Below are 17,691 nucleotides of genomic sequence, written 5' to 3'. Positions count from 1 at the left end.
GGGTCTCGCGCTGGGGCAGCCAGTGGCTGGGTATCAGGCTGCTGCCAGCCCCAAGCGGGGCGACGCAGTGGGATCTGCCTGCAGTATGCAAATTAGCCGCCGTCTTTGTTGGCAGTTAATTTGCATATCATGCTGATTAGCCAATGGAAGGAGTAGCGGAGGTATGGTCAATTACCATTTTTGTCTATTATTAGATAGGATAATATTGAATTGCCCTAGCTGGTTTGGCTCAGTGGATAGAGCATCGGCCTATGGACTGAAGGGTCCTGGGTTCGATTCCAGTCAAGGGTGCATGCCTGGGTTGCGGGCTTGATCCCCAGTAGGTGGTGTGCAGAAAGCAGCTGATCAATGATTCTCTCTCATTATTGATGTTTCTATCTCTCTCCCCCTCTCCCTTCCTCTCTGAAATCAATAAAAAATATATTAAAAAAATAATATTGAATTAATGCTAATATTCTTTTTTTTTAAAGAGATGAGACAGATAATCTGTATTGCCAACAAACATCTCTCTCTCTCTTTAATATCCTCATCCAAGGATATATTATTGATTTTAGAAAGAGGAAGGGAGAAAAAGAGAAACATTGATGTGAGAGAGAAATATTAATTGTTGCCGCCTGTGTGCACCCTGACCAGGGATTGAGAATCTGCAATCTAGTTATGTGTCCTGACTGGGAATCAAACCCTTGACCTTTCAGTGCATGGGACAACGCTCCAAACAAATATGCCACACCAGCCAGGGCAATACTAATATTCTTAAAAGTGATAATATTGTAGTTATGGAGGAGAAAGTCCTTAAGTTTAGGGACCTATGCTGAGATATTTAGGAGTGAAGTGACATAGAGCCTGCAGCTTACTTTCAAATGGTTCAACAACTATAAAAATTAGGCAAGTAAGGGGAAATGTGCAAAATGTCTACTGGTGACTACTGGGTGATTGTTGTATGACTCTTACAACTTAAAAAAAAATACATATTTTTATTTATTTCAGAGAGAAAGAGGGAGAGGGAGAGGGAGAGGGAGAGAGAGAGAGAGAGGGAGAGAGAGAGAGAGAGAGAAACATCAATGATGAGAGAGAATCATTGATCGGCTGCCTCCTGCATGCTCCCTATTGGGGATCGAGCCCGCAACCTGGGCATGCGTCCTTGACCAGAATCCAACCTGGGACCCTTCAGTCCGCAGGCCAACACTCTATCCACTGGACCAAACAAGCTAGGGCTCTTACAACTTTTCTATAGATTTTACAATTTTCAAATTTAATAGTTGAGGAGGAAAAAAAAAGAGTCACGGATATTTACATTTAACGGTAAAGTCTGACCAGCAATACGAAGGAAGACCAAATGCCTGGAGGGTGAAGCTTAGAGCAACGACTAGCACACACTGAGCACTCACTCCTATGTGCCAGGCACCTTGCTCAGCGCCTCACAGACAAGTCTTCCTGCACCCTTACAGCGGCCCTGGGAGGCAGGTCTGTCATCTCGTTCAGTTTATAGATGAGCAAATGGCAGAACAAAGATTCTAACCCCAGTCTACCTAGATCTGAAGCTCTGTATCACTAAAATGCCTCCCTAGCGAATCTGTTTATTTATTTTAAGAATACCAGGAAAAAATGCTACATGGGCCCAACAATGGGGGAATGGTTTAAATAATCTGTGATACAGCCATTTAATGGAACAAGATGCAGCAATTAAAAGTCATGTTTGCAGTCCTGGCCAGTGTTGCTCAGTGGTAGAGCATCAGTCCACACACCGAAGAGTCATGGGTTCAATTTCCGGTCAAGGGCACGAACCTTGCAGGATTGCAGGTTCATTCCTGGCCCCAGGGGCACATGAGGAAGGTAACCAATCAATGTGTCTTCCTCACATCAATATTTCTATTTCCCTCCCTCTCGTTCGAAAAATCAATGGAAAAATGCCCTTGGGTGAGGATTTACAACAATAAAAGTCATGTTTTATCTGGTTTAAAAAGCAGTTGTTCCATCAGTCCACACACCGAAGAGTCATGGGTTCAATTTCTGGTCAAGGGCACGAACCTTGCAGGACTGCAGGTTCATTTCTGGTCCCAGGGGCACATGAGGAAGGTAACCAATCAACGTGTCTTCCTCACATCAATATTTCTATTTCCCTCCCTCTCGCTCTAAAAATCAATGGAAAAATGCCCTTGGGTGAGGATTTGCAACAATAAAAGTCATGTTTTGTCTGGTTTAAAAAGCAGTTGTTCTTGCCCTGGCTGGTGTGGTTCAGTTGGTTGGAGTGTCATCCATTACACCATGAGGTGGCCAGTTCGACTCCTGGTCAGGGCACATACCTAGATTGTGGGTTGGATCCCCGGTCAGGGTGGGAGCAAGAGACAGCTAATCGATATTTCTCTCTCAACCTCTCTCTCTCTGTCTCTCCTTCCCTTCCTCTCTCTAAAATCAGAAAAAGTAATAATAATAAAAAGAAGTAGTTATCAAAAAATGGTTCTCCAACTCAACTCTTGGTTACTAAATTCTTTTTCTGCAGAAAACAGGAGTAGATAAACTGGTGGGTGAATTCAGGACTCTTTTGCCTCATCTAAGTTATGCTTAAAAAACTTTGAGAACTATCACATGGCATATTTTGAATTATGTAAAGGTAATACTCAGGGCACATACCTAGGTTGTGGGTTGGATCCCCAGTCAGGGCGGGAGCAAGAGACAATCAATTGACATTTCTCTCTCAACCCCTCTCTCACTGTCTCTCCCCCCATTCCTCTCCCCAAAATCAGAAAAAGTAATAATAATAAAAAGTGGTTATCAAAAAATGGTTCTCCAACTCAACTCTTTGTTACTAAATTCTTTTTCTGCAGAAAACAGGAGTAGGTAAACTGGTGGGTGAATTCAGGACTCTTTTACTTCACTTAAGTTATGCTTAAAAAATTTTGAGAACTATCACATGACATATTTTGAATTATGTAAAGGTAATACACATATGCAGAGAAATAAGATTATAAGGAAATATATCAAACCATTAACCGAGGTTTTCACTAAGTGAAGACCAATTAATCTTTAAATTCTTTTTCATATTCTTTTGTTGAATTTCTACAAATAAACATATTTTAATTATATAAATAGGAAAAAGTTCTTTTAGAAAATGGAGTACACAAGGTCCACCCTTGAACATGCAGACTAAGCTCATAGATACTATGTTGAATTTTCTCAAAATTCTACAAAAGTACAAAAACTAATGCCAATGAAGGGAATTACATGACCAAAACTAAAAAAAAGACAAAGAAGAAAACAACAGAATTCAGATATCCCAGATTAAAACCCACTCACTCAATCAACAATGAGTATATACTGGGTGCCAGGCTCTAGGGAGACAGGAGAACAGAGACTCCTGTTCTCAGGAAGTGGAACTGTGCCTGGAAGAACTACCAGGAAGATGACATCAAAGTGCTGCTGGGGTGGGGGAGTCTGGAAGAGTGAGGGCAAGTTTCAGAGGCAGGAGGAATGTGGGACATTTCAGACATACGAAGGGCATATGCAAAGCAGAGCAATACAAAGAAAGTCTGCTTGGTCCATGTTCTTCTAAAATATTGTTTGTATTCATGTAAGACAATTCTAAATCTATTTCCCACCGTAGTATAAATTGATTTTTTACAGAATATGCAAAGCAGAGCAATACAAAGAAAGTCTGCTTGGTCCATGTTCTTCTAAAATATTGTTTGTATTCATGTAAGACAATTCTAAAACCAATGCCCACCGTAGTATAAAACAGAAAGAAGGGGGTGGGAGCAGAAGAGAGAAAAGGAAGGATAAAGGGAGGGGAGAGGAGAAGAGGGCGTGAAGGCAGGCAGACAATGACAGCATGATAGCACTGGGTATGAGAGGGAGGAGTCAAGAGTGTGGCCGGCAGCTGGCAGGCAAGGAGGAGCCAGGAAGAGGTTTTCAGTAGAACTGTCACATACTCAGGATGGACTGAGAAGGGGTGTGATGGCGGGGCAGTGGAACTCAAGTGGAGGGGACAGAGCTAAGAGATGACCAAGTAGAAGCGATGGGCTTGGGAATTGATTAGCTAAGTCAGAGATGTCCCTGAAGCTCCGAGCTTTTTGGTGAGAGGGGACAGTGGTGCAGTCTAACAGAGCTTTCAGAGAAGCAGCAGCTTGGTGGCAGACTGTGGGCCGGGTGGAGGAGGTCTTCATATCTGAAAGGTTTCACAAGTAGAAGAGGCAAGGAGAGGTATAATTTTGTCACTGGGTGTAAAGAAAAGCTAGAGGGCATGCGGACAACATTCAAGCACCTGGCACTACCACAGGGGAGCCGCTGGAGGAGGCCACTCACAAAAGGCTCCTTCTGAGAAGGGGAAGCTCTCCCAGACAGGGAAATCCAAACTAGTAAGTGCAGAAGGAATTAGAGTTAGAACTATGGCGAGCAGGGTCTCAGGCAAGAACCATCAATGGATACTAAAACTAGTGGGCGAAAGTGTTAGGAGAAACCAGACATTAGAGTCTCAAATCACCTCCCTACAAAATCCTTACTCATTACAAAGGGGCAAACAGTAGCTTTACAGTGGAGAAGCCTGGCAGGCACCACCACCTCAATCAAGGGATCAAGACATCTCCAGTGATGGGGCAAACTGGCATCACATGCCGCCTGGGGTGAGGCAGTGAGGCCACAGCACTGCTTCCCTGCTATTTCTGCCAAAAGCACACTCCTGAACCTAATCATGAGGAAACATCAACAAAACAAAACAAAACAAAACTAAAAAATAGCCACGTTGAGGAACATCCTACAAAATAACTGATCTGTACTCTTTAAAAAACTATCAAGGCCATTAGAAACAGATAGACTAAATGGTTTTAGATTAAAGAAGACTTAAGAGACCTGACAATTATATGTAATCTCTCACAAAAAAATTATCTTTTATTACACAGGACATTTTAATGGAACTAATGAAATGAAAATGTCTATAGATTATATAGGTTAGTACTGCATCAGTGTTAATGTCCTAGTTTTTAAAATTACATGGTGATGTAAGAGAATGTTTTTTAGGAAATATCCACTGGAGTATTTAGGAGTAAAGCTGCATCATATCTGTAACAAATATTTCAGGAAAAAAGATACAAATATGTAGAGAAAGAATGATACAGGGAATACGGTATAATGTTAACATTTATGGAATTTTTTGTTACTTTCAAATTGTTACAACTTATGATTTTCCTATAAATCTGAAATAAGTTAAAAAATAAAGGGAAAAAGAGCCCACCCCCTCCTCCCAATGCCACAAACTATCTCGCTGAAACATTGGTGCAACTAGAGAGAATTTAATCACCCAATTGCTTTGTGATTAAATTCCTCCTGGCCCAAGGGAGAGGTGCCAGGAAGAAACAGATACAAAACCAGTGTCTAGCCCTGGCCAGTGTGGCTCAGTTGGTTGGAGCCTTGTTCCATGAACTGGAAAGTCGGGGCTTTGATTACCCACCATGGCACACACCTGGGTTGTGGTTTGATCCCCAGTCAGGGCCAGTACAGGAGGCAACCGATCAATGTTTATCACATTGATGTTTCTCTCTCCCTCCCTCTCTCTAAAACCTATAAACATATCCCCTGGTGAGGATTAAAAAACAAAAACAAAACCATGGACACTCAGAAAAAGCCTTGGTTACAGAATGGACTAAACAAAGCTGCAGGTCTGCTGTGATTATGCAAAGTGCTTGCTGTTTCAACGCTAAGCCTGGTGTGCTGCAGAGAAAACCCTGGAAATAATGACAAAGTCTTTAGCGGGCTTCCATTTGAAACCTACATTCCCTGGTTCTGCACATCCTGAGGAAATATTAAAACCAGTCACCCAACTTAATATGATGCTGCTTAAATTATCAGCAGAGTCTGGCAGCGTGTCCACACCACACAATACTTAATATCACTACAGATAACACCCGGAATCAGGAAGAACACAGAGGGAGGCCATAATCCTCACCTTGGTTTCAAATCAGTTTAAGCCTATATTCTTGAGCTCAACTACTAATGCTCAAGAATTCATGTAATCCTGTGCCCACTGTACCTCCTTCTCCCCAAAGCTCATCAGCTTTGAAAGCATCCAGGAGAAGAACAAGGGAAACAGCATGAAACTAGAAGCTCCAGGGGTTTCAAAAGAGAGGCCAAAAGACATGCTGTAGGAATTCTAAGTGAATGAAATGTATGTTTTAACACAGGTAAAATTGTGTCATTTCAAGAACAAAGAAGAAAAAATTTTAAGACAGTTGGCTTTCACATAACACCAAGTTGTCAGTGGAGTTGAAATGTAGTTGCTTGATAGAAGATACCCAAGCTGGGGTTTTTTAATCTCCATTAAAAAAAAAAATTTTTTTTTTAAATCTCTCAAAACATGAATCTCAGGCACTATAACAGTTACAACTAGTCATTCATTTTATTAAACCAAAATGTATTACCATTTGTGTCTAGTCTAGTACTGAGGACACAATGAGAAATAAGACCCTTTCCCTGCCCTCAAGAAGCTGACAGGCAGGCAGGCTGCATGCTATGACAGGGAGCTGCGGGCACACAGAGAAGACACCTAGATGGGCCACAACTGCAGCCTTGAGAACAGGACAGCTCCCGTGTTCTGAAAGCTCTACTGGAACTGGCACCACAGCCTCACAACTATGGAGATGGAGGGAGGAACCCGACAGCTGTCGGGGCTGCTCAGCTCCTTCTCAGAACGCATCTCACACTAAGCGAGAGCTGATTCCAGAATCTCTAGAGGGCTTAGCCTCTGGAAAGCATGCTGTGTAGACAGTGAAAGCTGTAATTGGCTCTGAGGTAACACACTTACCTGTGGCTTCAATGTACTCAATGCATCTCTCAATAAAAACAGGAATTGGCTTCTCGGGAGTCACGACGGTTGTTAAGGGGACCCCAAAATAGTTACTCTCCCAGGTTGCCTTTGTGATGGATGGCCGGGGTTTAGGCTTTGGTTTCTGTCCAAGAAAGAGAAAAGAAAGCAGAAAAATAAAGTGAGTCTCATCATGCACCTACACATCAGGAAGGCTTCCCGGGGAGAACTCACAGTGGTGCGGAAACTGCTGGAAAGGTTCCAAGCAGGATAGAGAGACCCACTTGTTCATCTCACTAAGTTTGCATTTTCTAGCCTCCAAGTATCACACAAGCTGCCAGCAAGCTGCCTCATAATCACACCTTGAGCAAGAGACTGCAGTGCCAGAACAAAGGTGTTTATAAGAAGCAGGCCATGTTTATTTAATAACAATGAAATGACTATCCACAGCCTTTATCAGGGGTGCACTGGCATAAACAGGAAGTTTTCCAAACATCCCGAATGGCAATAGATGTTATACACTCAAAGATGACTAAACTCTTAAAAAGATAAAAGATGGAATTGAAAACTAATAACTTACTCTTTCCAGAACAGAGACAGACCATGTATTCTGCTAAGGCTGAAAGCCCCCGGTGAGAATTCCCTTAGACACATCACCTGGTATCAATGGCTTCTGCATTTGAAAAGGGCAAAACTAACTCATCAAAGATAACTCTGTCTTTTCTTTCTCAGCAGTCACCTTCCTCAAACAGTAGGAGTAGCAGCTGCAACTACTGAGAGCTTACTATGTACTAAGCAAGTCCCAAATATTATTCCTTTTAAACCTCACGATATTCCATTTTACCAAGGAAAAATGTCACATACCTAAATGACACAACTAGTAAGCGACAGTGCTAGGATTTGAACACAGGAGGGTCTGTCTCCACAGATCCTGTCAGTAGTTATTACTGTTAGGAGTTACCCAGATTGTAGTGTATCTTTAATCATTTATCCAACCATACAGTCATCGTCTGCCTAGCCCAAGAACTTTTGAAAAAACACAATGAACCCATTAGTCAGGAGCACAGGTTTTGCAGTTAGCCAGACTTGGGTAGGTAACTGAATTTTTCTAGGACTCAGCTTCATCTGTAGAATGGGGTTCCTAACACCCAAACCCACAGATCTGCTGTGAGTCTGGAGTGAAATAATTCATATAAAGCACTTAAGCATGTGTCTGCTGCATAGTAAGTATTCAATTGATGGAGGCTCAATTTTTTAGCTAACTTAGATTGTTAGAAGACACTTCCTCATCTTGTTCTAATATTGGGGGAAAGGGGAGTATAAGATTAAAATTTATTGTCTATGTACTAGTACTATGGTTAGAAGGCTTTATGGTGATTAGAAATAGCTTCCTTGCAGCTTAAAAGTTCCATTTTTAAAATTCCTTAAGACCAACTAATTTGGAAGTCTCAGTTTTACTGAAGAACAGTGCTGCTATTAGTTTTGACAGCCAAATTCTGCCAAATTGAGATTGGTAAAAAGAATCACCGAAATCCAGAGTCTTCTTTGTATATTCAGATTCTAGAGCTAATAGGCTAAACAGAATGGAGAGAATATTGTTTGATTCATTGTGATCTGGCTTCAAACATGTATACAGATAGAAGCTCTCAGCCCGTCTTCCCTTTAGTAAGAACTCACATTGTTGGGCGACTACTGTATACTGGGTGCTGAGCCACTTCCCTTCCATCATATCATTTCACCCTCACGTCCATCTTGTGAGCAGGTTGCTGTCCCTGAGATGCTAAGTCACTTAACCAAAGTCACAGAACTTGTCTGTCAGGGTTCACACCTAGGTCTATTAGATTCTAAAGCTTAAATTCTTTTTTTAAAAAAAAATATATTTTATTGATTTTTTACAGAGAGGAAGGGAGAGGGACAGAGAGCTAGAAACATCGATGAGAGAGAAAAATCAATCAGCTGCCTCCTGCACACTCCCCACTGGGGATGCGCCCGCAACCCAGGTACATGCTCCTGACCGGAATCAAACCTGGGACCCTTGAGTCCGCAGGCCGACGCTCTATCCACTGAGCCAAACCGGTTAGGGCAAAAGCTTAAATTCTTTATGTTGCACTTCACATAAGTAGAGGATGCTAGGGAGACAGTCTAGATTGGTTCTTTCATGTAAAGATACATCATAAATCATTTATTTGTTTTTCCTTATTTCTTTGTAAAAAGTGTGAAGTCAGAGCCTGCTTGCCTTGGCAGTCTATACGGGGAGATATCGGCAGCTACTCCCCACAACCTGAGAGGCTATGTCACTGGTCTCACAAGGAATGGGCATACTGCAGTGGGCCTGGGCCAGGGCCAGGCTTGTGCAGTGTGTGGCTCTTCTCTGGGTCCTAAGGATCCATTCACATTCCTCCATACTGAATCAGTTAGCTGATAGCAGGTTGTATGAAATAGAGACTGGACTGTCTTTCCCTTTGGGTTGTCACTTCAGGTAATGTCAGCCCGCAGCCTAGAAATGGGCTTGTTCCTTCTTTCATATATATTTTATCCGCTGCTGTTCTTTTTTCTTGCCACTTGTTTGCACGGGAAGTCCTCAAAGAATCTCAGACTAAACAGGAAGTGATCTGTTTTCTCTATAAAGGGTATCAGAAGGAATGAGAATGGGCAGGATAAGGAAAGGGAACAGTTGACTCAGACCTAGAAGCTAGTTTAGTGGTTTTTATGTAGAGACCCCTACTTTTAAGTTTACAGGTTGTACAAATTTGTAAGTAACCTGCCCTTCTAAATTGGTCTTATTAACTTGGAAATGAACTGAATCACTGAAGATACACCTGGGTCCATTTACCTTGATCCTATTTTGTTACCCCCCTCTTTATTTTTATTTTTATTATTTTTTAAAATATATTTTATTTATTTTTTACAGAGAGGAAGGGAGAGGGATAGAGAGTTAGAAACATCGATGAGAGAGAAACATCAATTCAGCTGCCTCCTACACGCCCCCGACTGGGGATGTGCCCACAACCAAGGTACATGCCCTTGACCGGAATCAAACCTGGGACCCTTCAGTCCGCAGGCTGACGCTCTATCCACTGAGCCAAACCGGTTAGGGCTAACCCCCTCTTTAGATGGTGTTTTAACAAAGGCCAAAATCTCAGTTATATTTCTGTGGTTTTAGGAAATTTCCCATATTTTAGATAATTTTTTTCCTATGTGTGCTTCAAAATACAGGAATTGAATTATTTTGGAGCAAATATATCAACAGTATTTATGAGTATGGACTTTGGAGAAAGGGAAGACTGGGCACTATGACAACCATTTCAAATAGCTATAGGACGATCTCATGGAAAGAGAACAGAGTTTACACGATTTCCAAGGGTCATGCTGGGAAAGAGAAGAGGAATACACAGAAAGGCAATTTTGGCCAATATAAACAGAAAGTTAAAAAACAAGAAAACCCCAGCTGTTTAAAAAGGATGGGAACTGCTGTGTAAGTATTCAAAGCAGAGGCCGAAACCCACCTGCCATACCCATCAAGGAGATTCTGCCATCGAATGGAAGGCTTTAAAATGAGACGTCTCATAGATAGCCCCCTCACCTTGAAGGGTCGAGATCTAGTTTAGCACTTCAACTTATAAATACAGAAACAAGAGTAAGCTTTAACAGCGTCAACTCCCCTTACTGCTTGACATGGATTCATTCTCTCTCTCTCTCTCTCTCTCTTAAACTCTGATTTACAGACTGTCACATACCCCCTTGAAATAAATGAAGGCTCTGTAGGGTGTTACAAAATAAGGTAAGGAATTCTTGTGCAACTAATTCTAAACCTTCTTAGTAAGCAAATCAGACTGTGGTGCATGCCAAGAGTTGGGCCAGACTGCTGATAAAACAAGCACCACATCAGGTATCTGAAGAGTCCTGGGCAAATGGAAGATGGAAATGCCATTCTTCTGAGTGGCCTGCCAGATGTCTCAGTCCCCGGTCAGACATGTGTCACTCATTAGGAGTCACTAGAGCCCTTTCAGCAGCAGGTCCTTGGAGAGCAGAAAGTAACAGCATGCTAACATCCATCTTCTTTTGGGGGCACTCGCTTAGCAGGCTAAATTGAGAAAAAGAATCTAGCCAGAGGAAACCAAGCCCTGAGAATAATCTACACATCTGTGTCTCCAAGTTTAGAGTCTGACTGAGTCAAAACCGGAAAATAATAGTGATTCATTAGGAGCGGTCGTGTGCAGAACACTGTGCTAGGTGCTCTGCGCAATTAACTGAACTTCACAGCCAGCCTTCAAGTGAGGGCTATGAGCCTCATTTTACAGATGAGAAAAGAGGCCCAGAGAGACTCAGCCCCAGCACCGAGACAGCCAGGATGCAGGACGCAGAGGCTAGTGATCGATGAATGCCAAAGCCCCACGGTTCTTTCCCTAACAGGGACTAGCTTCATGACGAAATGCCACTGACATAAACAAAGGACTGGGTCCACTTGAATCATCCTCACCTTGCCTTTTTGGATAAATATTTTCTGAATGAATGACAGTCCACTGTTTTTACTTCAGTTTCCTTAAGAACACTGTGCCTGATTCTTAGTCTTGATACTTATCAGGTGGCAAAGGAAATAGCAATGAACCACTAGTTTATGGCAGTGTACTGCAAAGAAATGGGGATTGGAATTTGCCTCTGGCCTCTTGGCATTTCCGAAATGAGAAAAGAGCATTAACAGGAAAGTCCCAACTTTGCCAGAGCGGGAAGACGTCTGTCGCTTGCCCCTCCATGTCCACAAGGGCAAGAAAAAGACTAGAATTCAAGCCCAGGAATAACAAACAGGCTGGAGAAGGGCCCCTTCTATCAAACTATACAATACCTGGGTTCCAGAGCCTGACGTGTAATAGGCACTTAATACATTTCCTGAACAAAACCAGTTTCCAAGAATGCATGGGGCTAATGTCTCTTGACAGCTTTTCAGGTTTAGATGAGAACTATCACTGTGAGTACAGAGGCTTTTCTTCTCTCACTGTGCTATTCTCACTAGGTTGTGAAGAGGTGAGGTTCAGAGGTCTTGTTCACACAGACAGTACTGTATCACAGACAATCAATTCCCTGTATGACTCTGAGGGCACCAAACAGGGATAGTACTTTATATACACGTACGGCCGTTTTCCTACTGGGCTAAGTTTCTAGAGGGCAAGAATCTTGGCATTTTTCTTTTTGAATGAATTATAGCCCAGGTCACATAGCGAACTAGCAGCAGAGCTAACACGAGGACTAAAGTCATCTCTCACCTTCAATGAACTTACAATCTAATTGGTAAGAGAAGACATATATCCACAGTAAACAAAGCTGATCCAGGTATCAGATGAGTTAAGTACCAACTGAGCCACAAAGAAGAGTCTCTCATGGTGCCAATGGAGAGGTCAGTCACCCTTACTGGATAAAGAGGATTCTACCTTCTGTGGGAGCAGCACGTATAGCTATGTAGTGATGCTGAACAGTCAACCTCAGATGTTCTCTCCTGGTCTCCATGTCAAATTAGTTATCCAGATTTTAGGGTCAGAAAATATGGTCGCTAGAGTTGTACCACCTAGCCCAGCCTTTTAAATGATTGGTAACATCTCTAATAAAGGAAATAAAAAAACATTCTCTCTTTTTTTTTTTTTTAAAGGAGGAACAGGGACAGTGACCTCTGAGTGGGGACAATTCTCCCTTTTCCGAGTGAAACTGATATAAGCAAAGTCCTAGAAGGTCCCACACATGGTCGCATGGTTTGTCAAGTTGTGTGATGGCACACCCTGGACTAACTGTAGCTGGTATGATAGAAAAATCGAAAGATTCCTTCATTGGCCAGCTGGCATGGTTCAGTGGTTGAGCGTTGACCTATGAACCAGGAGCTCACAGTTCGATTCCTGGTCAGGGCACATGTGCGGGTGTGGGCTAGATCCCTAGTGTGGGGCGTGCAGGAGGCAGCCAATCAATGATTCTCTTTCATCATTGATGTTTCTATCTCTTTTTCTCTCTCCCTTCCTCTCTGAAATTAATAAAAATATATTTAAAAAATAAAAGAAAGATTCCATCAACTGTGTCACTGTCACTACAGATTTACTCAAAGCACTTTCTTGCATTCCATATTCACATTGCTGAGTTCTGATTGGCTATGATTCTCTCACATTTCCCACAGAGCTTCAAAAAGACCTTTTCTTTTCTTTTTAAAAAATCCTCACTCGATGATATTTTTCCATTGATTTTCAGAGAGAGTGGAAGAGAGAGGGAAAGACAGAGAGAAATATCGATGTGAGGGCCCAGGCTGGGAGGAGCCTGCAACTGAGGTATGTGCCCTTGACAGAACCAAATCTGGGACCATTCAGTCCTTAGGCCGATGCTCTATCCACTGAACTAAACCGGCTAGGGCTCAAAAAGTCCTCTCCAATGAAGCTATTTGCTCATGCCCCAAATGCATTCTTGGTTAACTGGTGCTCCCCCTTCTGTCTCTGATCAAATCAAAGCCCAAGTTTAAGAGAAAACCCGAGGGTGGATTTGTTCTTACTGGCAAAGTCTATTATGAAAGCACAAGTGCTCAGACTTGTCTCCTTCAAGCTGGCAGTCATTACTAGGATGGGGTCACTCACCATCTCAGGGCATCTTTATTTAGGGAGGGAACAGGAAGTATCACTAAGTCTCAGCTTTCCTAGCATCCCTAATCCCCTCGCATGATGGGAAAAGAAAGGCAGGTTGTCCCCTCAGTGCCCCAAATAAACTGAGACCAATAATTTTTTGCTCTATTAAAGACACGACTGCCCTGGCCCGTTTACTCAGTGGTTAGAGTGTAGGCCCATGGACCAAAGGGTCGTGGTTCAATTTCCGGTTAAGGGCCTATATATTGATTGGAGGTTCTCGAGCCCTGGTCGGGGGACATATAGGAGACAACCAATTGATGTGTCTCTCTCAAATCCATGTTTCTCTCTTTCTCCCTCCCTTTTCACTCTCTCTTGAAATCAATGAAAAAAATACCCTCTGGTGAGGGTTAAAATAAAATAAAATAAAATAAAGGCATGACGTTTAGCAAATATGGGTCAATCCCTGTTGCTGTTTCAGACTGAAAGGCCAACGCAATGTGGGGCTGAGGGGGGGTGGTGGTCTACTAGTTCCAGGAAAATTTTTTTAAAAATACGTTTTTACTGATTTGAGAGAGAGAAAGACAGAAACATTGACATCAATCAGTTACCTCCTGTATGCACCCCAGGCGGGTAACGAACCTTCAACTCAGGCATATCCTCTGACCAGGAATTGGATTGGTGATCCTTTGGTGCACAGAGCGATGCTCAACCAACTGAGCCACACCGGCCAGGGCCCAGGAACATTTTTACAAACATCCTTCTTGACTCAATACTCACTGAATGTGGACTTCCCAGAGCTACACGCCAGTCTTTACCTGCTTCCCTGCTCTCCAACACTGGAGAAAACGAATTCCGAAGGCCTTTCTCTAGGGAAGTGGAGGTGATTCCTGACCAGAGTGGAAATAATCTGGTCCTTACAAAGATGTTTCAGTATCACTAGGTGTTGGAGGGAACAAGTTGACTCAGTGAAGATCAGAGCAATCCCCTGTTCTTTGAAAAGAGATTTGGGTTGCCTATTGTAATATATATATATATATAGAGCAGGTGTGCTGTAAGCTAAAGGCAAATAGTTAAAGATAGTCTATTTTTATTACCAAAAACACACTACAGCAGTGCTTTAGGCTTAAAATAAACTGAGAAACGAATGACACCAGTTCAAAATAATTTCTCAGAGTTCCAGCTGCTATTTCAGTGCCTCCATGCCTTTTTTGTCTTCTACTCAACTAGACTCTGAAGCTAGAAACAAACAGCACCATGCTGTTCTTAGGAGGCAGTGTGGGGAAATGGACTTTTTTCAGATAATTTGTTTAAAAGGAACAAATTGACTCGACTGGCTGACTGAGTGGTCCAAATGTGTGCCTGGCTACTGAATAGTACCATCTTTCTAGTAGACTGGATTCTAAAAACCCACCGGAAGTGGAAGTCAGTGGACCAGGCTTCAAAAATCTCAGCTCCTCCTCTTGACTAACTTGGGCAGGGTATTTAATCTCTCTGAGCCTATTTTCTCATCTCCAAAACCCAAAATTTTAAAAAATCACTGATAAGAGAAATAGATGAAAACTATTATGAAAATGCCTGGAATGTACCTGGTACCCAATAGGTAGGTATTTAAAAAGGTAGCAAAGTACAAAACCCTTTGTATGGTATGCACAGCCCTGCTACTTGGCCTGGTTCTACCTCACTTTTTGCAGTAACCACTCTAGGTTTCTTTCAACTCTTTGAACATGCCATGTTTTTGCAGCTCCAAGTTTCATACTGTTTTCTTGAAAGCTCCCCTCATGAAACCCCCATCTTCACTGACTCTGCCTGCCTCACCCTAGAAGTCTCAGCTTTATGTATCATTTCTTTGGAGAGCTTTCCCAGATATACTTGCTACACAATTCCACAGTACCCTGTACCTCCCTTCTGGTAACATTCAAAATGCATGTGAGTTCATGCTTAACATCTATCATCCCTGTGACTTGAGCTAGATCAGCACAAGTGCTCATTAAACGCCTATGCACTGCATTGTTTCCTTCCTAAAATAATGAATAAGCATGAGCTTTGGAGCAAAAGTATTGCTCTTAAAAAATACAATTCATTCAAAAACTAGAAAATCCAAGGTCAGGTCAGTGCCCCCACCCCATTTTTAAGACCAGGGTATTTATTTGGCCTCACAGCTCACTGAGTAGGACCAGCCCTTTGGAAGCACACACTGAGAGTCTTTTCTAAGCAGGTCAAAAAAATCTTATTCCATACCATTCAGCCTGTCTGTCAAATGCAACATCCCTCCCTGGGGAGGGAGCAGCCCAATTCCCCAGCTGGTTTTTATTCACACTAGAAACTTTAACTCCGTTCTAGGCCTCACAAAATGAGAGCTGTGTCCACACAAAGCCACAACAACTAGCCAATTCACTGAATCCGATGAAATAAGCCAATTCACTGGGGGGAACACAAACTGTCAAACTGGGTACTTGGTGCCTTATAGACCAAACAATGCGTGATTGAATTGGTTTGCTTTTCAATAGGTTGTCTTGTCATGTGGTAGGCTCCAGTGAGTGAAAGATTTTCTTTATCATTCTGTTTTGTCTTTTTTTTTTTTAAAACACAAAAATAAGAGCACATAAGATAGAAGGGTAAATAACCAATAATGGCTTCTCTTTAATTTGTGGTCAAACACACCAAATTCAGCAACTTGAGCTTGCCCAAAAGGCACATTTTGTGGAGCAAGGCACCCCAGCCTGTTTTTTTGCTTTAAAATAAGACCCTGCCAGTCCTGATCTCCTCTTTGCAAACGCATGGCACTGGGAGACAGAGACCATGTGCAACAACAGCTCTTTACAGACAAAGCATCTATTCATAGACCCCACTCAAGTGCAATCGTAGATTTTCAATTTCATTCAGCTGAGTGCGGAAGACTCCCACTATGAGGGTGGGTTGCTAAATGGTTCAGCTGGGAAAAGGACCCAGAATGAGAGTCAGCTCTACAGGCTGCACTTTCATTAGCAGAAATGAAAGCGAGTCCCTCACTCCAAGTCCAATTTTACAGTAAAGAGCTAATCCAGCAAATGAGCCAAGAGGCTGAGCAATTTCTCTTCTCCACATCACTTCAGTACCCAGAGCATAGCTTTTTTGTTGTTGTTGGGGCTGTTGCTAGGGTAAGGGCTGAAAAAGTAGCTAAATAACGCATAGGGTTAAAATTTACACAAAAGGGAGGGAAAATGTTGGTCCCCCAAGCCCACAGCTAGACCTGACCACTTTTATCCTTTCTTTGAATACAACATGCATTTTTTTCACCTTCCAGCCTTTTCATACCTCATTCCTTAAGGTCTAGTTAAATATCATAACTAATGCTCCCAGCATGCAATATGCTTTCCATTCCCCACAACCATATGAGGACAGTACTACTATGTTCTCCCCTTTTGCAGAAGGGATGTAGAGAGGTGAATCATATGCCCAAAGTCCCAGTGAGGAAGTGGAGGAGTTGGGATTTAGCGTCCCCCTTCCCAGAGCCTGAGCTAATCACATACTATACTACCTTAACTACTCCCAACATGGGATTTCTGCTCTGCCCCAACACAGCCCATCCCTACTTAGCCCCTCCACCCCCCAGCAGAGCACCTATTTTCACAATGTGCATGGACTTTGCTGCCTCAACTGGGTGCACAGGTCTGTGCCATTTCCCCAGTGGTGTCTGGCAGGAGGCACTAAGTGTGTTTTCCATTACCAACTGGTTCCCCCCTCACTTCAAATAAATACTTATTGCTTTATCATGACAGTAAAAATCAAAGGCCAAATCCCCCATGTAGGGGCTGGCATGACATTCTCTGGCCCATGGTATCTTGCTTTTCCAGTAAGACAAGTGTCAGTCTGCATTAATGGCAGCAATTTTAATTGCAAGTTTGCTCCAAACGGGAAGAGAATCAAGGCTTTGCTTATCTCTGCATTAAGATGACAAAGCAAATACACTCATTTCAAAGCACCATTTTCCAAGGCAGGAAAAGACAATTTCACCTTTTACTCACTCTTTCCAAAGGATACTCTTAAACTGACTTCTGGCACGCTATTGCTCTTGCGCCAGAGATATCATTTTTATTTGACTTGAAGAGGTGTGGCCCACATAACTAAGATAGATGGGAGGTCAATCACTTTCTTGCATGCTGACCCAGCAACCCAGAATAAGGAAGTTCTTAGGTAGCCGGGCCGGCATGGCTCAGTGGTAGAGCGTCGACCTATGAACCAGGAGGTCATGGTTTGATTCCCGGTCAAGGCACATGCCCCAGTTGTGGGCTCAATCCCCAGTGTGGGGCGTGCAGGAGATAGCCAATCAAC

The 17,691-nt window shown here is 42.7% G+C and overlaps 1 protein-coding gene across 1 annotated transcript in view; it reads right to left on the bottom strand.

Moving 5' to 3' along the window:
- ARHGAP35 (Rho GTPase activating protein 35) overlaps positions 1-17,691 on the bottom strand; it is a 90,342-nt gene that overhangs the window by 66,467 nt on the left and 6,184 nt on the right. The window contains exon 2 of the mRNA XM_005857833.2: positions 6,791-6,935. Within this exon, the coding sequence (XP_005857895.1) occupies positions 6,791-6,935 (145 nt within the window). The remainder of the gene's footprint in view (positions 1-6,790; positions 6,936-17,691) is intronic.

This window comes from Myotis brandtii, unplaced genomic scaffold (genome assembly GCF_000412655.1).
Source record: "Myotis brandtii unplaced genomic scaffold, ASM41265v1 scaffold114, whole genome shotgun sequence".
NCBI classification, from domain to species: domain Eukaryota; kingdom Metazoa; phylum Chordata; class Mammalia; order Chiroptera; family Vespertilionidae; genus Myotis; species Myotis brandtii.
This window is presented reverse-complemented; position numbering and strand designations above follow the sequence as displayed.